Source organism: Melozone crissalis, unplaced genomic scaffold (genome assembly GCF_028551555.1).
Source record: "Melozone crissalis strain CALT ecotype California unplaced genomic scaffold, PUWL_Pcris_2 ptg000033l_1, whole genome shotgun sequence".
NCBI lineage: Eukaryota > Metazoa > Chordata > Aves > Passeriformes > Passerellidae > Melozone > Melozone crissalis.
The window spans coordinates 12,611,039-12,634,157 of record NW_026535811.1 but is presented as its reverse complement, the minus strand read 5'-3'; the positions used below and the strand labels follow the sequence as shown (position 1 = coordinate 12,634,157).

General features: G+C 38.1%; 1 protein-coding gene across 1 annotated transcript in view; it reads left to right on the top strand.

Annotated features, from left to right (window-relative positions):
• SYT10 (synaptotagmin 10) overlaps positions 1-18,012 on the top strand; it is a 37,350-nt gene extending 19,338 nt beyond the window's left edge. The window contains exons 3-7 of the mRNA XM_054281856.1: positions 27-591; positions 11,624-11,744; positions 12,081-12,252; positions 13,743-13,872; positions 14,936-18,012. Coding sequence (XP_054137831.1) covers positions 27-591; positions 11,624-11,744; positions 12,081-12,252; positions 13,743-13,872; positions 14,936-15,007 — 1,060 coding nt within the window. The 3' untranslated portion in view covers positions 15,008-18,012. The remainder of the gene's footprint in view (positions 1-26; positions 592-11,623; positions 11,745-12,080; positions 12,253-13,742; positions 13,873-14,935) is intronic.
• The last annotated feature ends 5,107 nt before the right edge of the window (positions 18,013-23,119 follow it).

Sequence of the window (23,119 nt, the reverse complement as noted above, 5' to 3'; positions counted from 1 at the left end):
TTGTGTGTCTGTGCGTGTTTGTGCAGGCACAATTCCTTCAGGAGGCACTTGCCAAGGCAGATGCAGGTGTCCAGTGTTGATTTTAACATGGGGACAGACCCAGTTTTGCAGAGGGGAGAGACCACAACCAGCATTGGGAGAATAAAACCAGAACTCTACAAACAGAAGTCTGTGGATTCTGATGGGCAACAGGAAGATGTGAAAACATGTGGAAAACTAAACTTCACTCTGCGGTACGATTATGAGAATGAACTTCTGGCTGTCACAATTGTCAAAGCCTTAGATCTGCCTGCTAAAGACTTCGCAGGAACATCTGACCCCTACGTGAAGATTTATCTGCTTCCAGATAGGAAAAAGAAGTTTCAGACCCGAGTTCACAGAAAGACATTAAATCCAGTCTTTGATGAAACCTTTCAGTTTCCTGTAGCCTATGATCAACTCAGCAACAGGAAATTGCATTTCAGTGTTTATGATTTTGACAGATTTTCTAGACATGACATGATTGGGGAAGTTATTCTTGATAACCTTTTTGAAGTCTCAGATCTCTCCAGGGAAGCCAATGTATGGAAAGACATCCACTGTGCCACCACAGTAAGTAATGTTACAGAAGCATTAACATCATATTTTCATTTCTCTTTTGTAGTTTTTGGCAGTGCACCCTGTTTATCAGCAGAGTCCAAAATAAAAAACATTTAAAAAGTGGAGCTGTCAATATTTTCCTTTGAGCACAGAGAATAATGCTTGGGAAGATATAAAATTTAATTACCAAAAAATCTTCTGGGAGCATGCTGTCATCTTTATGGCTCACTGTCTGTATATAAATCACATTTATTAATTAAATGCTACATCATGAAAGTCATTGCTTAGCCAGAACTAATAACATTTTCCTGTTAGCAAAACACCTTGTCCTGCAAAGTGACCATCTATTAAGAAAAAGGGCCCATCTTATCCTGCTCTTGTTAGGAAATTTTCATAGGTTAGAAACCTTGGTAAGGAAAAGAGGCTGAAAATTCTTGAAGTGTAAAATGTTCTTTGCTGACTGCACTGTGCTTAGGGTCCCCAGTAGTTGGATCTGCATTGCTGATGGTTGCTAGGAAAACTCAAGAGGCACAAGCAAGAAGAATTAGGAAATAGAAATTAACATTTTTATTGTTGCAAGTAAGAAAAGGGGGTCTGTGCACAGGTGGCAGGATGAATGACAGGCTACCAGAGAACAGCAGTCTCCAGATATTGCTTTATTAACCTTAAATTCCAAATTCATCCTCCCTGATGGGGATTTGAAAGGGGAAAAAAACCAAAAACAAACCAACAGTCAAAATAGTGAGGTGCAAGGTGGTTTTTTTTGGTTTTGGTTTCAGTTTCTTTTCAACTAGCATGCTATTTATACAGAAGTTTTGCCATCCTTGGTTCTGTGGGTGTATCCAAACAGTGTGACTCATCCCAGGGTTTCAGCCCGGGCTGGGTTTCCACATGGGGGTGAATGGAGGACAGAGCTGGGCTACACATCAGTGACAGGAGCTTCACACTGTCCCTTCCCTGCAGCCAGAGATTTCCAATGCCCTTTTCACCAAAGGCTCTCCTGATGTTCATTCCTGCTAGACAGGCCCAGCTCTGCCTGATTAGAAGGACAAGGAGCACTAAATGTCCTCACCGGTTTGAGCATGAGCTCTGTGATCCCCGAGGAAAGAGAAATATCAGAGAGTGTTGAATAGTGGAGTCAGTTTTCAAATGTGAATTCACAACAGCAACTATTTATTTCGACTGCTGGGCCTACCAAACTGCTCTGAACAGCCTTCAGCACACCTCCAGAAATCTGTGTATGCTTAGTTTGACCAAGCTCAGATTTAAGGTAAATTTAAGAATTGTGTTCTCAAGCATAAAACTGAATCTGTGTTTAAGGTCTTGGAATAATAGTCCACATAACCATTTTTAAAAATTTCTTCTAGCTTTGATATTGTGTTTAATACTTTAGTAATTACTTAAAAGCACTGGTCACTGGCAGCAGGTGTGTCTATGAGATTTTCAACTGATAACTAGAATGATTTCAGCAAATAATTATCTCTGAACTGTTCATCACTGGTTTCGAGCAGATGGAAATGCCATACCAGGTCATGCATTTGGGGATTGACACTAAAACACATATGGATGGAAATGGTTGCTAAACTTGGCACTGGATCCTGATTCAAGTTTCCTCCTCACTAAGGGTTAAGAGATGCAGTTTTAATACCTAACTCACTCTGCTGGTGCTTTCCTCTGTGTCAAACTTAATAGAAAGCATGAGGTTTTTGGATTTCAGCCTTTCAGTCAGCTTAAAGTGCTACATGTGTATGAAAAGGTTGTGTCCACTTAAACCATCAATGGGCACATAAAATTGAGATATCTTCTACTGCTGAGTAACCTCATCAGCTTTCACAAGCCTTACCCTATTCTCAGAAAATTATGTAAGAACTTGGCAATTGATTTTTTTTCCTGGAAAAATTAAGCCTTCCCAGAAGATGTCCAGTAACAGTGTGTGCAATATCCTGCCTTGTGTTTTACTTGAACTGTTTTATTAAATAGGGATACAGGCTTCTAGTTTTGTCATTTCAGAAGCTGTAAGTTGAGAGAGCCAAACCTTCAAAGGAATAAACACTGTGTGAGATCTTAATCAGTGAGGACTCACTGCATTAAACACCAGATATGAAGTTTACCAAAGTCACTAACAAGCAGTTAAATGACTAGTGATGGTCAGAGCCAACTGAACTTTGTTAAACCTTGAAAAAGAAAGATCCAGCTGGTTCTACACTTAGTGGAAAATCATTCTAATCCAAGCAAATGTGCTTTAGTGTTCATAAAGAATCCTTGCAAATCAAGCAGGCTGTATGAGTGGAAAAGGCCATACCCACCCACTAGAGCCCAGGAGCCAAGGTGCCATTCTGCAAATATATTTCTATCCTGCTTTTACTTCTTCACCTTTGTTCTGTTTTGTTGTATGTTCTGAGAAGTTTTTTGTCTCTGTTCAGATGTGATACCTACACCCAGGAGTCTGCTTGTGCTGTTGCTAAATTATAGATGTGGAAAATAATAGAAGTGATAGATCAAATAATTAGTCCAAAACTTACAAAAAACAATGGAAGCAGCCTCTCCTCAGCTGTGAATTTTTACATCTCTGCTACAGTCAAGAGTTTTCTACTCAGAAGTTAAAATGAGGGTAAAAACAATTCCCATTACCACTGTGAAAAGAATTTATTCTTATGAAACCAAACTCTGCAGTCTTAAACACTACTAGAGAGATTTACCAAGAAGATGAATTGCAACATTTTGCCTATGAAGGAAATTGCCACAGGAGATCAGGAGATTCTTTGTTATGCAACAACTCTTTGTCAGTAGTTAACATAATTTTAAAAATATTTTCTTGTCCAACCATAAGGAGTTTTTATTGGGTACAGGAAATGCAGTCTGGGAAAATCAGACTGGATGGTTGCATTGAGTCCTTTTGGCTCTAAACCCAATGACTCTGTGAATCTACATTTTTAATACACTTCATTTGCTCCTAATAATAAGTTGAATTTTTTTTTCTAGAAGTGCAGGATTGCCCTCCCCACACACACTCATTTTTATTCTCATTGTTTTCAGATGTTGATATTTATTCACATTTTGTAGTTTGGGGTTTTGCCTTCCTTTCTTCATTCATACCATTGCTTCTCTGTTGTATTTCTGTGTTGTTGTTTTTTCTATATTAAAAACCTACCACATTTTATAATATGTAGCACGTACCTGTTTTAAGTGCTAAAGTATATTCCTTTCCTAAAGTTAGATTATTAATGTAAATTGAGAGTGAAATCAGTAGTGTAGGAAAAGTATCTTAGATATCTGATGTGTCCCCAAATTTTGCTTGAATAGGTGATTGAATTTTCAATTAATAATCCATCATTTGCTTCTGTTCACCTGATTAATTAAAAAAAAATAATCAAGAGTCAGTTTTGGACTTCCTGTGAAGGTTGTTCATTATATTGCAATACTGTAATTCTCACTACACTTGAGAAAATTAATTCATTACATTAGAGGCAAACAAATAGTATCAAATGGATTGTTTAATCAACACATGAAGCTTCTGTTTTTGTCAGGTGTTTGCAAGTTTTTCATAAATTTCTTTATCAAAATAGAGTGCATACTTAAAAAAAAAAAGTAATCTCTCTGTTTGGAATTGCTAACAAGCACTTCTAATTAAAAAGCACTTTAAAGTTTTCTTGGAAAGAAGTCCACTGCTTGTGATCCAACAATTTCTGCATGGAAACATTTATTAGGTTATTATAATACTTTTAAAAATACTTATCATCTGCTTTGGAAACTTCCTCTGATGCTGTTGCCTAAAAAAATTGGCAAGTGACTGTCAGGAAGCTTTTTTTTCTGAAGGTATCCTGTGAAGTCTGTTAGAGTAACCAATTATAGGAAACCATGCAATTGGGAAAAAAAATAAAGCACAGAATTTAGAGGAAAGCCATTCCCATTTCCAACAGTGGTAGTCTCTTGGGGATCTTAGTCATCAAATTGTCATGTACTTGTACCCTCTTGAATTATCTCACGTAGACAGATGGAAATTGATTATTATTTAGTTCCCCAACACCAGGCATTTCAGTGCTGCAGTTTGCTCATTTGTGAAGTGGAATGCAAAAGCAGATTTTGTAAGGACATAGTCTTCATGTGCACAACTGCTGTTTCTAAAGCAATTGGAATATAATTATTGGCATCTCTGGGAAAGACAGAAGTGCTTAAATATATATCTTTTTAAATAAGTAGGACAGTAACATTTGTCTCAGCTCATTTATATCAAACTCTTGCCAGAGCAGGAAATAACACAGGTAATTCTGCTGGCTGCTGGCCTCTGTTATGGAAATAGATTCTTCTGATTTCCTCATCAAACAAGAATGAAGATCACCTCTGAATTTCACCCAGAGCATAATCTTTGCTTTGTTTTCTCCATCTCCCCTGTTTTGTAAGTGGACAAAGCTTTAGATCTTTTTCTGAGTAAGGCAGTTGTGGTAGAGAGCTGGCAGAGACTTTTTTTGTAGCCCAGCCTTGAGGCCACATTTCAAGGATTGTCCTTTTTCCTTGTGTTCAAAGAGCAGCACTATGAGGAAATGTTTCATCACCAGCAATGTGGTGGGCCAAGCCCTACAGCTACCCATCTTCATCAGAATGCACTTAGACCTGTGAATGTCTCTGGAAATGCACCTGAAGGGTTCAACAGAACCTCAAACAGGTTCCTAAAAGTCTTAAAAAACCTTAAACAGGTTCCTAAAAGTCCTTAAAAAACCTTTAAGCAGGTTCTTAAAAGTCCTTAAAAGACCCAGAGCTTGTCAGTGTAGGAACATTGATCATCTCTGCAAATGGGAACAGCCCCTTCTAAGCCAAGAACTTCTGGCACTTGCATTTCTGCTCAGGGCCAGTGATGAAAGGGATCCATGTGACCAATGCTGCTGCTGAGCAGGTGAGAGAATACTCTGGATCATTCTTTAAACCTTTTGGAGACCTTCATTTATGATTGGAACTGCTTTAGGTCTGGTTGATAACTAGAAAAGGCAATGGAGAAAGGGTGGGTTTCTGTCCAGTTCCTGAAGGCAGAGAAGGTTTCTATTATTATTATTTAATGTTTCTTTTCAATTGAAATGAAAAACTATTTTAATATTTTGATTTTCTACAAGCAAACTGCTACTTTCACTCTACCCTAAAGGTAATAAATATTAGGTGAATGTAGGGCATAGTTTCCTCAAGGAATTTTAATATCTCTGCAACTGCAAAGTCTCTTTGCAGACATTGCACTGCAGCTCTAGAAAAACATCTTTCTATGGGGGACCATAGACAATTTGGTTCATTCTCCTGTCACAGCTGGTTCACAGAAGCCCTCTGCTCTCAGCTGCTCTGAGGCAGGAATGGGCAACCCCCCAGTGCACCAGACAGATGGTTCTGTACAGAGGGAGCAGCACAAGGAGCACCCAGGAGGCTTCCAGGGCATTCTGCAGCCTCAAGGAATTCTCCCTCTGCCACCAGGGCTGCAACCAGCAGCAGAGCTTACCCAGAGCAACCAGGGTGACAGGCTGAGCCAAGCATCAGCCCCTCACAAGCAGAGGACACAGTCATTATAGAGCACAGGCCCCACAGCTTCCATACTGTCCTCCACAGAGGCAAGAACAAACACAAACTTAATTGATTCATTTCCCAGGGCAACAGCTCAATCAGGAGCTGGTGCTGAGAGGAAGGCAAGAGCTGGGTTTGATATGCAAAGAATAACAGGAGATGAAAATAAATATTAGCGGTGGGGACAAGGTTTCCAAAGGGAAATCCCCTCGGGAGGTGGCAGAATTAGCTCTGCAGCCTGAGCCTCACAGAACTTTTAATAATTTCTGTGATAGCAAGGGTACCATCGGATTCTAAATGCATAAGTGAGAAAACAGACTGGTAGATTTCTCTTCTGTTCTGTACTATCACCCTTTGAACTCTTGCTACATGCCTCAAAAGCAGGAATGCCTTACTACATTCTTAGCTAATTTTCTCAGGAGGCAGGACTTCCTTCTCCATCCATCCAACTCCCAACACTCATTTTTATACTTTTATCCCTGATTCTTGAAGTTTAATGTTTTTTACTGCAAAGCAGAAATATATATAATATGTTTCTAAAGAGAGAAAGAGAAGTCTGTGCTATGGGGGAATTATTCTCCTGCAATATTTGAGTAATCCAAAGGTCTCACTCTGCCAACGCATTTTTCTTTACATTTAAATTTAAATTTTCTTTAAATTTACACACAATACAGAAGAACAGTTTTCAGCATTACTAAAGGAAACAGCTAAAAGTCTAGAGAACCAAATGCTTGAATACCTTCTTAGGTAGCTAGAAAATTACTGTTATTATTTATTACAGTGACTTGCTCAAAATACAGCAGGGAAACTGAGAATGAAATTTGCAATTAATTTGGTTAGAAATCAAGTACAAATGGAATTCATGCTGCCATTAGTATTTTTGTTGTGCTACTCTTACATGCAGTCTTTAAAACATCATTCCAATTACAATTAGTAGGAAAGTAGTTCCATATATTAAAATAAGAACTGAATTGTTACTGTGGATTATGATAATATGAATGATAAATAAAGTAGCAACAAGTAATTTTTTTGAGGGAATCTAATTTCTACTGCACTACTAATTATGCAGATACTTGTTATTTTAACCATGGAAATTAATGACAGACAAGTAACAACAAAATCATGTAAATTTTCCAGTTCCTGCAGCACTTACATAGTTCATTGTAAGAATAGAGAGCAAGTTGCTGTTTTAAGATTTTGTTTGAATTTCAAAGCTTGAAAAATTAATGGAAATTAGTAGGAAACAAACATCAGTGAAAAAATGGTCTAAAGTTCCCTTGTGACTCAGTAATGACACCTTTTTTCATATATCAGGTCCCTATAAGCTTTTCACCCCTGCTGTCATAGGAAATCATTTAAGATGTTGGCACAGAAGAGGGAGACTATGAAAGTTATAGAAAGTATCAGTACAGGGAATAAATAGTTCAATTTCAGAGTTATGGGGGTTGATACCTGAGTAGAACCACCCTGAACATGGAAGGATCTATAGCCACCTTCCCCACTGAACTTGTGGGGGTTCCTAGTTAAAATTGTCTCTTTCATTGAATTTTGTGGAGACTACTGAGAAAATTAATTGGCAGCAAAGCTTTTTCCAGCAACAGCAGTTCAAAAACCTCAATCAGTTTAATTGATGCTCCCCTACAAGTTCTCCAGACTTCTCTTCATATCCCTTCCCTTTTATCCATATTGTGAGTGGGGAGCACAGCCTCTGTAGAAATGCTGCAATTTTTACAGACGTGTGTGGAAATGAGAGCACTGGTGTCCATTGGGTATGATAACAAATAGACTAGAATAAGAATTTTTTTTATTTCTGACTGTGCCAACTCCTGGACTAATTTCCCAGGAGCCCACAAAGCAGAGAATGTGGACGGATCCTAATGGATCCATGCTAATGGAAGTAATGGAAAAATATTATTAGCACATTCATTCACGTGGTTACTAACGTGGGATGAGAATTATGCTAATTTTAAAAATCTGCATTCTGTAGCTCAAAACCCACAAAGTTCAGCAGAATAACTGGTATGTGCATGTGAGACCATTTTTTAAAATTTGTTTTGTTTTGTTCTAGACCCACCAAACCAGAAAATGGGTGGGGTAGAGGTAAAAGGGTAGCTTTGAAAGTAGCTGAAGCTAGTAGAGTTCTGGGCACTGTTTCAGGTCCTTATTGCTGTGCGGTGGCTGGTGGGTACAGAAGGGAAATATTTCACAGGGAAATAAGTGAAGGAGAGATCTGAGGTGTCAACAGAAGCTTCCATTTGCATAAGTGCAGCTGTGCTCGATGCTGGTTTTTCTGTACCTGTTATTGGAAGCCAGTGTGAGGCAATCATTACAAGAATCCATAAAGCTGGCATTAACATTCAAACCTAAATTTAGTTCAAGAAGAAAAAGAAAAAATCAAAATAAGTCTATGAAAAAGATGAAGTGTCATGGGACTTAAGTCATGTGCAATTTTCATGAAATACGTGATAGATGTAAGGCAATCTGAGGATTATTTTAAAATATGCACAAACCACAACCACTGGATTGTGTCTTGTGAGTTGTGTTTTGTTTGAGGCACACTGTGATGCAGATGTGGTTGTTGGGGGCAGTCTGTGCCTTGGTTTTTCAGGTTTGCTTGCACTGAAGGGCTCCTGTCAGACTACTTGTGTCAACTTAATTATCTAGTGAATTATAAAGGGAAAAAACACATCAATTTTCCATAGCACTGAGGTTCTAAATTAAATTGAATGCTATATTTAAATCTCAACTAAAATTAATAATGTTTAAGGATCCAGGGAATTTTAAAATGCTACTCATGATAATTAATGTGATTAACAAAGACTGTCATGAGAAGTTTAAAAAACACATAAAAAACCAAAGTTATTATAAACATTATAAACAATGTTTATAATCTAGGTCTGAATCTGTGTTTTCAGTTCCAAATTTATGAATTTCTAGTACTCAAATTGACAATAAAAGTGTGTGTATGAAAATGAGATATCTCAGACCATTTTGCAATACCCATTTTCTTATACTATAATTATGTAGGTACCATTTTAATCTTAATTCTTCCAATGAACATTTAGAACTTCACAAATTCACACTCTTGTATGAAAAAAGATCACCAGTCTTGGCAGATCCTCAGAGCAGAAACTACTTTTTCTCTGCCCCTCAAAAATGCAGAGTAACAACAGAGTGAGTTTGGCAAGCATTTTGAGCAATGCTTCTTTCAAAGTATTTTAAAATATTAGTACATTGTCTGTATTCTGCTTTATCAGCTGAGCTCACACAAACCTTTGAGTGTCTACCCAATTCCTCTTCAAAAAGAAATAATAGAACACTCAAGTTCATACTTCTGTCTTCAAAAATTATTTTTTCTCTATTCACCTACACAAACCATCTCTCTGAAGAAGAAAAAAATAGATCTTTTTATGAGCTACCCATGGTGTTTCATGATCCAACCCATCTTCATCACCTTTCTCTACACAGGCCTCAGGTAACTTTGAAGCACTGAAACTCAGGGAACTCTATTTTCTTTTCAAACAAAAGAATGAGATCTGTTTGATATATGGACATGAAAAACAACCATCAGACTCTAAACTCAGAGAGCAATGCAAGTAGGAGAAGCTCTGCTTGCAACTGTTCACATATGTCAGAACAGTAAAATTTAATACATCACTTGCCACTGTAACAAATGAGTGGAAATAATTACCATTCAGTTGTTCAAATTTTATTTGTTTTCTGAAATAGAAAATTGGGTTTGGTAATTTAGTCCCTGGCACAAAATTCTTCACACTTTGTAGCAAAGAAAGGGAGAGGTCCAATAGCTGTATTTGTCCCATGTGAACTGAGTGAGCCTAATCATTTTGAAATTCTGAGAAATCTGAAATTCTGACAAGCATGAAATTTGCCCACAGTGCATGTTCACATGCTTATCAAACTAGTAATTGTCAGAACAAAATCCCAGCAAAATGACTGAACTTGTGAATTGACCAACCTGCAGAAAAGTCAATATTTTATTACCACTGCAACAGAGACTTTAAAGCTATTCCAAAAGTGTATTCTTCAATCTAGTCTGCAATGCAGGGGGAAAAAAACAATAACAAAACAAAATACAAAAACCTCACACCCCGAAGCATGTGATTAAGTTCATCTTTACTCAAGAAAGATGTGAAATACTTGTTTCAATTTAGACAGAGTATTAGCCTGAAGGAAGTCAATAAAACTATTCACAGCAGCTGAAGAATGTGAACAAGTGAACAAGTGAACAAGTAGCCCAGTCTTGTCTTGTAACAGTAAACAATATATTTTTCATCGACACAGCAATCATTATTTTAATATGTTTCATTTAAAAATACATTATGTTTGCCTTCCCTTCTGATGCTAGAACAGCTGTATAGTAAATCCAGCAGCTCTCAAACAAATTTGTGCTCTCAGGGTAACTGTAGGTTAGACAGATAAAATACTGAAGCTGAGAAGTTAAAAATATGCTTTTTAGTATTAGTCCAAAAATAAAAGTCCTTTGAGATCTCATGAGCATGCTTGAGAGTGGCTGCCTTACAGAGTGGCTTCCTTACACGCCCCTTACAAACTCATATCCTAAGTTCTTAATGTGCAATTTTTTGGAGGGTCGGGAGGTAGATGTAATTAAAATTTAGAACAGGAAAAATTTAGAACATAACAAACATCTCAAAACGTAAACTTTTGCAGTGCTAGGATAATTGTATAGCTGAGAAAAGGAAAAAATAAGAACTGGTAGAAACTCCCTTAGGTTACACACCTCAAGTATTGTAGTATCTAAACTGTATGGCAACATCTTATTTAACTATCATGGTCTTGATATAGAAACTGTTATTAAAATTTATATGGGACCTATCCATCCTTCTGAGTATATTGTCCTCCAAAAAGTTGTTGTTGATCCAGAAAAGCTGTAGGTGCTACTCCTTTACTTTGCTTTTCTTCTGAAACAGAACAATCTCTCAAAGCACATTGAGAGCAGCAAAGAGAGCAACTTTTATGAGCATGTTCTTCTTTTTGAAGCACTTTGACAGGACTAGCTTTCTAAACACATATCTGTGCAGAAATTATTCTCCTACATAAATTCCAGCATCTAAAGGGCATGTAAATGTGCATGATCTAAATATTCCATCAGATTTCTTTCTATTTGTGCTGATGGACTATGAGCGTTTTCAAGAGCAGAACTCGACATTCTACTTTCAGCACCTTTTCATTTGTGTGAATTCAACACAAAAATATCAGGAATCCAGAAAGTTTTGTCTCTGATTTTGTTTTTTAATTTCTCAGTTTAGTAATTGAAGATCTTGTCTCTAAACTATTATTTAGTTGTTACTCCTCCTGTACTTTACAGAAATAATTTTTGAAAATTGCTTGTGGTGGTTTCTTCAGAAGCATCTGAGGCTGCAAAAGAAGCCTCTCTCCGTGTTAAAAAAAATATTACAGTTTTGCATGATCTGAACTGAATTTGGGTAGCATGATCAGGTTTCTAATAATTGCTATTCTTTTTCAGGAAAGCATAGATTTGGGTGAGATCATGTTTTCCCTTTGTTATTTGCCTACTGCTGGGAGAATGACTTTGACAGTCATCAAATGTCGGAATCTCAAAGCGATGGATATAACTGGTGCATCAGGTGAATCTATTTCTTTTTAAAAAGGCAGAGTCCTTTCAGGAAGGGGATGAGTAAGAGCTCCTTGGGTTTTGTGTGTCTAACCTGGCTGTGGGATGGAAGTAGCAGATAATGAACACAGACCCTGTTTGGATGGACTGGCAGCCAGCGCGTCTGTTCGGAATGGCTGTACCTTTCCTTTGCATTTACAGCATGATGAAAGCAGAGTTTTCCAGGGCCACTCAAATCTTTGCAACCTTTTACCTTAGCAGTGTAACATTCCTACCACAAATATCGTCCTTATGCTACCATTTGAATGGCTTTGAGTCCTAATGCATGAACTGGATATCTGTTACTCAGATCCGTACGTCAAAGTGTCGCTGATGTGCGAGGGACGGAGGCTGAAAAAGAGGAAAACAACCACAAAGAAGAACACACTGAATCCTGTTTATAATGAGGCCATCATCTTTGATATCCCTCCAGAGAACGTGGACCAGGTCAGCCTCTCCATTGCAGTGATGGATTATGACAGGTAAGCACAGTTCACGTTCTGACCAGAGACAATTCCTGATCACTGCAAGTGACTGCTTTCTGCCTTGAGCTTATGAGCAGCTTCAGTGTCACAAAAGATAAAACCTTGGGGCCTTTTCATGAAGAAGTTCAAAGCTTCCACACCTTTTAAAGCACATGGCTTTTCATCTGTGTCATAAATGACTGAGATGAGGAAGAAATATGGCTCAATTTTCTCCCAGGCCGCTAGGCCTGACATACATTCCTGCTCATTTCTGGGGGCTGCACTATGTACAAACTTTATAAATCAGGTATGTCTTCTAGCTTAAAAAAGTCCCTCACACCTCTAATTTCTATTTAAATAGCAGGTATTTGAAACTAAATAAAATTTCAATGACTAAAAAGGAATTAAATGCTAATTATATCATTGAACTAAGTCGTTAATTATCTCTTTGGTTGATTCAGTAAAATAACCTTTCAATGTGTAACCCTCAATATGGAACCTTTGGGTTCAGCACTCACTGATAACTTGTCTTAGGCTAATTATCTATGGCTTCACTGAGAACTGACAGGAAAAGACTCCTGCTTAGAGTGGCTCAAGGACTGCAGGTTGATCAAGACTATGACTGACAGAATCCTGCCCAAGCCAAGTCTGCTGCATTCAAGTGCAATTAGTAATGAGCTCTTGAGATTGCAGGGCAAATAAACAGTGAAAGTCCAATATAGTAACATCACCCTTCAGATTGTTTTCCCTTGCCATCAGATTTCTGGTTGTTCTCCAAGCTCTGCCAGGAAGACTTTCTCACTGAGACGTGAGAGTGGCACCGTGGTGCCATTAGCAGGGAAGGAGCAGAGCAGCTTGCACACTTCCAGTCCTCCTCAGCTCCTCCCTTCCCAGAACTTGCTAAGGGGAAATTGGAAAGCATTATTCTAAGGTACATAGAGTCAAGGTACAGAAAATTACTTTCTGGTGTTCCTCAACCAGTTTGTGACACTGTGAGGAGCACGAAGTATTAAGGTATAGCCTATTACAACTATGACTCTTACCTTTCACAATTTTGACTGAACTTCCAAAGATCACAACAGCTAGAGCTAGGAAATAGTTTATGAAATTATGTCTGAAGCATTTGCAGCAGGAAATGTATTACTCACTATTTTCCCTCACCTTCCTCTCTCACAAAATTCAAGCGTGTTTTCCTTCAGATAATTTTGTGTATTATGCTCCTTTTCTGTCCTTTGGGTTGTAACCTTTTAATGGCAAAGATTATTGTTTTCATTGCTATTTTTATAGCTGCTAGAAGCACTCTGGTCATGGCTGGAGGTTTTTGATGTTACCATTACAGAATTTAATATTACTACACTACCATTACAACTAATATCTGTAATAAATGATGCGAAAACTTTGGCCATGTATTCTGTGCCACACTAAACCAGTAAAGAGGATTGTATATCAGATGTTATTAACACTATTTTTTATTAAAAATTAATTCTTTCTCACTCTGCAATTCTCAGAGTAGGGCACAATGAGGTCATCGGAGTATGCCGGACAGGAATTGATGCCGAAGGCCTTGGAAGAGATCACTGGAATGAAATGTTGGCTTACCCACGTAAACCAATAACTCACTGGCACCCACTACTAGAGGTAAGAAGTAGCAAAATTTTCTCCTTGATATTGAATAGCTTTGCCCCTCACATTTATGGGCTTTTGAGAATCATGAAAATCAGTGCAGCACCTATAGAGCAGGTAGAAGATCATTAGCACAGCCTACATCTAGTTGTATGGGTTTATCTATCATTTAAAAGAGCCATTTCAACAGTTTCCATGATGCTCTGATGGCATTGTAAGATTACATTTAAGCATTTTAAATTCCCAGAGATAAAGAGCTTACAGCTACTTAGAAGAGATCATTTGCAAAAATTTCAAAAGCAATCTTTTCCTATTCAAAAATCTTTAGCATAAGCTGCTGTTGCTAAAACATTAATCTGTAACTGGCCTGAAAATTAGGCTAAATTGTGGCAACATACCAGCAGCTCCCTCCAGAGTTATTCAACAGATGCTTACTGGAAGCTTTTTCAAATGTAGGAGTGATTATATCTACAAGTCCTTGGGCTTGGACTCCCTCTGCGATCTGCTGTGGCCGCACATTGTTGGTGCTCTGTACACAAAAATCCTCACAGCTCTGGACTCAGGAAGACACATATTGAAGCCTTAGGAAGCAGCAGGGGCACAGAGGGGCTGTTTAGCCCATCACAAAAGCAATCTGTAGAAAAATGATTTGCTGCCTGAGGCCATGTGATTCCCCCACTCTGTAGCACATGGATACATAACATGTCCTGTGAGAGGTAGCAAAAGCATATCAAGGCTTCAGTAAATCACCAAGAAGAGTGTGGGGGCAAGGAAACTGTGTCAAAGAAGTGTCTTTTAGAGGTTCATGGCTCTGTCTGGTCTATGTAAGTTAGGAGACAGAGGTGCCACCCCCGTTGGTGAAATAAACCATACCTGTGAAATGAGTCAGAGCGTTTTTAGAAGGTCACTTCAGAAATTTTCTTTCCATTATTAGTTCTGCTGGGGGCTTTGATCCAGAGTCTAGAAAGGGTCTGGATGTGATCTGGATTATTTTTTGAGAGAGTCTCTCATTCTCTGAAATGAGTGTGATGCACAGCCAGATGTGATGACATTTGTAACAATAACACTTTTCTTGCAGCTACCTGGCCGAGCAACCAGTTTTGACAGCCAGGGATCCTGTTCCTCACCCAAACCACCGCTCACGCCCTAGGAGCCAGAATGGATCCATCCTGCTCAGTGTCCAAAGCTCCCCCCTAGCTCACATCTACATCAACAGAAGGTTTGCATTCTGCAGATGAACTGTATCCATATTTTTTTATCAAAATGCATCTTTCCTATTGTAAGTCTTATATGACAGTTTATAATAATTTGTTAAAGCGTGAATGAAGTTGACTCGAGTCAAATATAACCCTTCCTTGTGCAAATCCATTCACCTGTTTTATCTCTGGCATGTATCCAGGGTCATATTCAAGCAGTGGTTTGATGAGGCCTGTGTCTTTTCAGAGGCAAAGAAACCAGAAAAAAAGATCCCTTAAGTAATTCAAAACTACTGCACATTTTAACACCTAATTCTTTTGAGTAAATAGTCATATACAGCTCATGTAGTAAATTCCATCTAAATTGCACTAAATTCTCTATGACTTTGCAAGACAGCACTTCAAACTGAATGTTGCATGAAAAAAACCAAGTGTTGTCATGTTTTGAGTAGCTGGAAGATCCGTTCATTCCTTGGGCAGGGAGGAAGGGCTGATTTAAAGCCCACTGGAGCCAATGAGGCAGATCTACTGACTTCAGTGGGTTTTAGTGCAGCCCTTCTGAAACAGGCATGAGAACTGGATCTATGCAGTTACAACCTTCCAGCGCTCATGATGACAGCTGCATCTCCACACAAGTCAAACTGCAGAGGAGAGAATGCTCAGACATAAAGGAATTGATTTAATGTGATTTATCTCTTCACAAAATTGACCAAATATTGCAGTTCCCCACGACATTTCTGTGATTCTTGATTTAATGTGACAGACTTAGATTTCTTTGAAGTTATTTTGACTGAGTGCACAGCACACATGGAATTTAGTTTCTGGTTGCTGGCTGGATGCCTCTAGACACATATGCTAAATATGAATTTGAGATGTGTTTTCTGTCAGTCTGTGGAGAGGGAAATCAAAATGTGACTATTTTACAAGCAAGCAAACTCATTTATTAGAATACACAGTGACAGCAAATGCAAAAATCTATTTGCTGTAGTCAGATACTTTAAAACCTAGAAGAGAACTACATATTATTTTGTGGATTTATCTCCAAACACTGCAGTTTACCTCAATCAGATAAATCAGATAATTACTTTATTTTTTTTTCTTTCTTTCTGTGAAGAGTGTAGCACAGACAGTATGATTGGGTCTGAGGTTTTGAAAGCTGGTCTGTAATTAGAAAAAGTTAGGAGGTGGCACTTTTTGTATCTTTGCAATATATATGAAGAAAACAGAGAAGACAGTGTTTTCCAAAAGAAGCATTTTACAGAAGTGCCATGCAGGAGAAAAACTACACAGGAAGATTGATTTATGATAATGAAAGATATTTTGAGAATTCATCTGGATATGAAGGGAAAAGGTCGTTTTGGCAAACTTCTGAAGAACCATTTTGAGTTGGTTTAACCTGGCTGACACAAAATATGTTCTTGAAGATCCAGTTCCTCCATGCCACTGAGTGATCTCTAAGACAGATAAAAATACCTTTAAGTGTCTTAAACTGCTCCAGAAAAGCAGGGCTGGTCTTAACATTACAGGTGTATCTAAGTCAAAGAAGGAGGCACTTTTATACCTTTCCTCCTGTGCCTATGAACACAGCAAGCAAGTCAATAAACATAAAAAATCAATCTCTCAGACAGTCTTTACAAATAAGGGGGAAAAAAGAAAATAAAAGAATGGAAAAAGGGAAAAAAATCAAGGCTCCAGCCCAAGCTTTTGAATCCCTGTTTCAGGTTGTTTTTCATGGCCTCTAGGCAGAAATGTTTTCTCCCAGAGAGGATTGGTAATGCTGAACTCTGATCCTCCCTGCTTAAGATTGTATTTTCATCACCATAAATACAGAGCAGCCTTGCAGAATTTCATTCCTCCTTTTGCTCTGGATGAGTAATTTTTTTAATAGGAGAACAAACTCTCCTCTGTGAGGTTTTTTTCCCCTCCCATCGTTGTTATCCTAACAAAATTCTGTGGCCTAGATAATTTTCAACGTGATTCTGCAAGGCTGATATAGAAACAGACATATGTGTGTATATATATGTAAGGAGATTGAAAAACTATTTTATGTATACATTTATCTTAATATAAATTATATCAACAGTGGCCTTTGTGGCCTAGAGAATACTTTTTGTAATGTGGTACTGTAACAGTTAATTAAATATTCTTTGCACTTTTTTGCACCTAATATCCAAAAAGCAAACAAATTCACGATCAAATGTAGCATAAGTGTTCAGCAATGAGCAACATCTTTTTACCTATTTTACTGTTCTCTGAGTATCTTGTGTGTTTCATCATAGGTAGTAAGGTATTTCAAGATTCATTTTCTTAAATTTTAATTGTTGTCAAATACCAAAGGCTCTGCTTGTGGCCCCTTGTTTTGTTATTTTTAGTATTGTTAATAACAACAGTGAATGACTTCTGTGTCTAAACCTGATTGATGGGTGCTCTGCATCTAGGAGAAATCAGGCTGCAAAATCATCTGGACATCTAGCTTCAAAAATGATCCCTTAAGTATTCATCTTTATTCTCTTAGCATGATTAATAGAACTAGTGAAAAAGATATTTTTTCTCCATTGTTTCCTTAGCCATCTCAAAAGACAGGATGTGTACTTAGCATAACCCATCTATTGGATTTAGAGCCTGGTTCACAAGTTACTCCCAGTGACATCACAAAAGCACCAAGGAAGAGCTTAGCACAGTTTAAGTCAAGGAATGTGTTGCTTGATGCATATCTTTATTAAAGAATTCTAAATATTTTAATTTGGAAAATTGGAGAGGTTGGAAGTTCTCTCTCCCATCCTGATTTTTTTTCCCTGCTTATCCGCATTATCCGCATCTCCCATATCTTATCCATTACCCTGATTTGGGAAAAAACAAATGTGGCAAAAGGCTGGCGTAAAATATATTGCAGTACTTTTACAACAGTTAGAAATCTTCCTTTCCTAAAGACCTACGTTATTTTGCTTGGAGCACTTTACTGGAAACAGTACCAGTACTTAAGAATTGCATGGCCTGGATTTCTTTATATTCTCACACTTCACAGCTGAGCACAAGCTCACCAAGATTTAAGTGTTGTTCTGCACTCCATGACCTCAACTTTGGATTCCAGCATTTTACAGTCCTGCTGACATGGCCCTTCCCCTCACCCTCCCAGCAGCTCCTTCCTCACCATCTTTTGTCTATGCTGGTCTTAGGGATATTGGTCAGAGATAAAGTGGCCAGCAACTTCCCCGGCAAATTTTTTTCTTCAATTAATGCAATTTTTTTGACTACTTGTGCTTAAGTAACAAAATTATACATTTTTCTTAAAGAATCACCACCACTTCTAATATTTTTGAAGAAAATATTGAGCTACAAATAAATGTTTTCATTGGGTTGATTTTTCTCAAGGGAAAAAGCAGTTACCTAGTTTCTTTCTGTGGATGCATTTTTGGAGCAATATTAAGAAAAAAGTTTAGTTGCAAGACTCATTTGATCCATCCTTTTCTCCTTTTTCTCAGCTTTTTAATTGGATTCAATCCAATCCCTTTTAAAATTTATAACACGATGATGTACAACATATACATCATAGTCTAGTTACAAGATTATTTTGCCATCTCTTTTTTATAAACTTTTGTATGTACTAACTTTTTATTATACTCCATTCATTTAACAGGCTTTATACATCTGAAATAATTTGTCTGTATTTTTTGAGTGAGCAAACATTCAAAAGAAGGGTATTTCAGAACTCAGTAATAGAGTTCTTCTTCTGCTGAAAATGTAACATTTTTCAGAAACCCACGAATGTGCCTGCCAAATTTGAACATCACCTTATTTGAGCATGCAAAAACTTAGGTTTGCACATACAAGTACTTGCACTTGCTGGATGTACAATCACTGTTATTTAGCACTTGTTACAACAGAACCCTCACAGCTAATCAGAAATACATTTCAGTTCATGATAAACACTTGACAAACCTGTACTGAGTGACAGTTCCTCGAACTGAGCAGTTCATATGACATTATTTCTACAAATGATCAGGCTTGATAATGTGACAGCTGCCAAAATATGATGTATAGGTTAATCAGTGAGGTGACTTATGAGCAAAGCTCATGTAATATGTGTTGAACCATCCAAAATATGGATAAAATATACCATATATATGAGAAATATTAATGCAGGCTTTGATGGGACATTTTCTCTCTCATTCACACCACAGCAGACACTCAGTTTAGCTCAAGATTCACTTTCATTTAGCTTCTGAGTCTTGCCAGTCTAAACTAAGCTCTCTGAAAACAGCTAAATTATGGCACAGAGCAGACCAAGAGCTAGGAAATGATGAAGGAAAATGTGGCAGTAGACACAAAGCTGTTCCATGCATCTGCAAATGCCCTGAAATTGAAACCTTCCTCCTGAAACTAATTCCAGTAGTTTTACCACTTGTACTTTCTTTCTCTGCTGTAAAAGAGGACAAAAGAAGCACATTCCTGAAGAAGCATCAGCATTAAGCATAGGAATTTATTGAGGTGCTGATCACAGCCATTTGCCTTTTCCAAGGCAAATAGTACCTTAACTTCTAAAAGTGTCTTTTGTTTACTCCTTTAGATGAATAAATATCTCCTGCACAAGGCACTTTTCCTTAACCCTGGAAAATGGCAGGTTTTTAGCAGCATGAAGAAAACCAGGAGCTAGAAATCTAAGAGAAAGTGAAGCTGCAGGTGGGATTTGAATTTCACAGGGCAATCTGGTCAGGAAAATGGAACTAACACCTTCAATCTTGTGCTGAGTGCTAAGGGAGGCTTGATGATAGCAGGTGCTCAGGGCTGTGATTTGATGTTTTATCTGATAGCACCTCTACAATGTTGCTGTTGCTGGGAAACCTCTTTGCAGGCTCAGAGAGGAGAATGCCTTTGCTATTGCCACGTGAAATTTTTTTTCCACCCAAGTGTAGACTGTAATTCTTATGTTCCATGGGGCCCAGTCCCCTGGAAGGGCACAAAGCATGCTAAATTTGAAGAACAGGAAAAATCAATTTGGGACTGTGCCATCATGGGGACTAGTCACTTTGTTGGTATTAAAGACAAGTGTTTGTGCCTTGCTGATCCAAGGGAAGACATTCCTTACAGCACTCTGTGGCTGAGCCATGCTGATGCTATTGAAGATCCTCAGTACCAACATTGTCAAAATATAACCAATACATATAAATACAGCTTAAATAGGTGGCCAGAACACCAAAGCTCCCTCCTGTGGAAAAGGAATGATGATTCCCTGAAAAATAAATCAAGGCAGTATGTTCTGGAAGTTGGATCTGCAGGTAGTCACAGAGCTGCTGTGATGAAAGTGGAACTGCTCTGTAATAATTTATGAATACAATATGTTGAGTTGACTATTGGTCCTGAGCTAGGTGAGTTCAAAAAAATCTACTTTCGAGAAAAACAGGCAGAAAATGTTTGACAGGGGAGTGTCTCTCAGGAGCAAATGAGTTGTATAAAATGTTAATGTCCATCTTGGAGGCCTGGGAGAGTCTGACGCTATAGCCAGTCTGAAAAATGCATCTCATCTAAAATGGAGAAATCCCAAGCAGGCATAGGGAAAAAGGCACAGGAAAGATCAAGAGATCTGATTCAGAGCACACAAGATTTATGTCTGAGCAGGCTGGGGATGCAAGATGGTACTGTGGTTCACAGAGAAAAAAGGCTTGGTTGCTCTCCCATGAATGGGTGGGAAAGCTTGAGACAGAACAAATATGCATATAGACTGTTATTTTCAATTCCATTTATTTGAAATATTTAAGTTTGCACATTTAAGATTAAATATTTAAATACCATTCTATTTTTAATGAAGTGGAGTACTCACAGACTCTCTAAAATAAAAGCTGCACATCCATTCAGACTGCCTGGGTTGGCACAGCTAAGTCAGACACTGTGTCCCAAAGCCCAGCAAAAATTAAAGAATTGTGAAATCCTGCCTCTCCCCTGGAGAGGTGAAGTCGGGAAGCCTGACATAAAAAAAGGACTGAAGACAGACCAAGGAAAGGATGAGGGCAGGGATATTTCATCACAAATTCAGGGTTCACAAAGCCATTGATTAGGAAAGAGTGCCAGAAACATGTTTTCATGGCAGCAACCTGCCTTTTATAAATTTCCTCTCTTTCAAAATACAAGCATTTAAGTGTCTTTGAGAGATTGCTTTTAAACAGTTCGGGACATTTTCATACCTTACAAATTCAAGACCCTGAAGTAAAGTAAATCTATGCATCCATCCATGAGGAAAATAAAGTAAAATTTAAACAAGAGTGGGGAATAAAAACTTTCTGAACAATAAATAAAGCTCTAGAACATGCTCAAAACTGATTTCCTATGTCGAATAATGGTATAGATATAAGACCTAATACCCTGAGACCTCTTAGTTTAAAAAGGAAAGATGTGTTTCTGACTGTAAAGCAATATTTTCCTGCAGGTATAGAATTCCTAGTTGCCGGGCCTTGTGTGATTTCAAATATCAGAAATGTTCCAAGAAATATTCACCAACATCAGAGATAGGAATTTTAGGCACTTAAGATTAGCACTGACAAAAAGGAATCTGGGGTTTTTTTGGGACACTTTCTAGGTTAATTTCAGGAGAAATTGCAGACTGTTGGATGTTTTTGTGAAGCAGATACATTTCCATAAAAGTAGTCTGCAAGAGGAGAGAGAAAAAGGGTCGAGTTGCTTTTTTTCAATATGCTATGAGTTGAGACTGATAATAGGATCAAAAGTGAAGAGGACTGAACAAGAAGGTATTTAAAATTTTGTTATGATGTCTGAGCCATAACAGGAGACAAGAGAGGAGGGGAAAAGCCTATAGAGTATGAAGAGAGCTATCTGGAAAATTAAACAAACAAACAAACAAAACCTCCAGAAAGCAAAACACCTGTTAAAAGGCAAAGGGGAAAATATAAAAAGGGGTTGAAGAGTCTGTTCAATAGAGAAAAATATATGAGTAACAAATATTCCAAACAGAAAGGGATTTTTGACGTGATTCCCCTCTTCATATCTTGTACAGCCGTTTGCAAGCTCACAAGGGTAGTGGAAGCCAATTCCAGAACCTGAGTCTGTTCTTAAAATAAAAACAACTCTTAGCCCCACAGATCTTGCTCTCAGAGGATTCACAGTGCAAAGAGCACTGGTAGTTGCTCATGGCACATCCTATCCCCCTGGTCTTTTTCTTTCAGGACAATTGAGGCAAAAAAAGGGCATTTCCCACATGTGCTCAGACACATTCCTCTCTGGATGCTGTCAGGGCCCCCTATTTATTTGCACCTGACATAAGTTGGAAGCTCTCCGACAGGTGAAAAAACATTTTTATATAATGTCACCTCTTCACATGATCAAAGCTCCTGACAAAGAGTGCTTGAACAACCAACAGGAAACAGCTCTGGAAATGCTGCTGTGGTAAACAAAGTACTGGTTTTGTTCTCAACTCAAGCCTCAGCTAATACCACAAAATGGTGGAGAAGTCATTGGGCTGCTGCAGGTGCTAATTCTCTGGTGACTCAAAAATATGAAGTTATAATTATGGTGTATTTCTCCCTTAATATCCCACAGGTCTTTGTGCATGAATAGGGTCCTGGAACTGAGGTTTCAGCCAAATTCTGTCTCCTCCTGCTCTTCCTATTCATGGAGGTTCAGCACAATTATGAATTCTTATTCCTTTGTCCCAGATTGTCACAGAGTAGTGGGTGTACTGTGAATGTTTCACCCTGGGAGTGGCTGCCTCTTATTAAAAATCAGAGTGATCAACAGAGGACCATTACTGTCCTCACCACGGTTTTCTGAGGCTTAATTGTGTAATAATAGCTATGAGGGAAATGACTGCATAGCTGAACAAGACAGAGAACTGCCCGCTGTAATTATTTTTGTCAAATGGGTATGTGTGGATGGGTGTGTCTTTCTTCTCCATGTAAATGGAGATTTGGCTACCACAGAAAATGAAAAAGGAGACTTTGGGGACTCTCCAAAGGGCACGTCACACTCTTACATCTATTCCTTTCAAGCCTCATGTATTATAAGTATTTAATGACCTTAATTATCCTTACAGCACAAGAAGCTGATTAATTTATTTA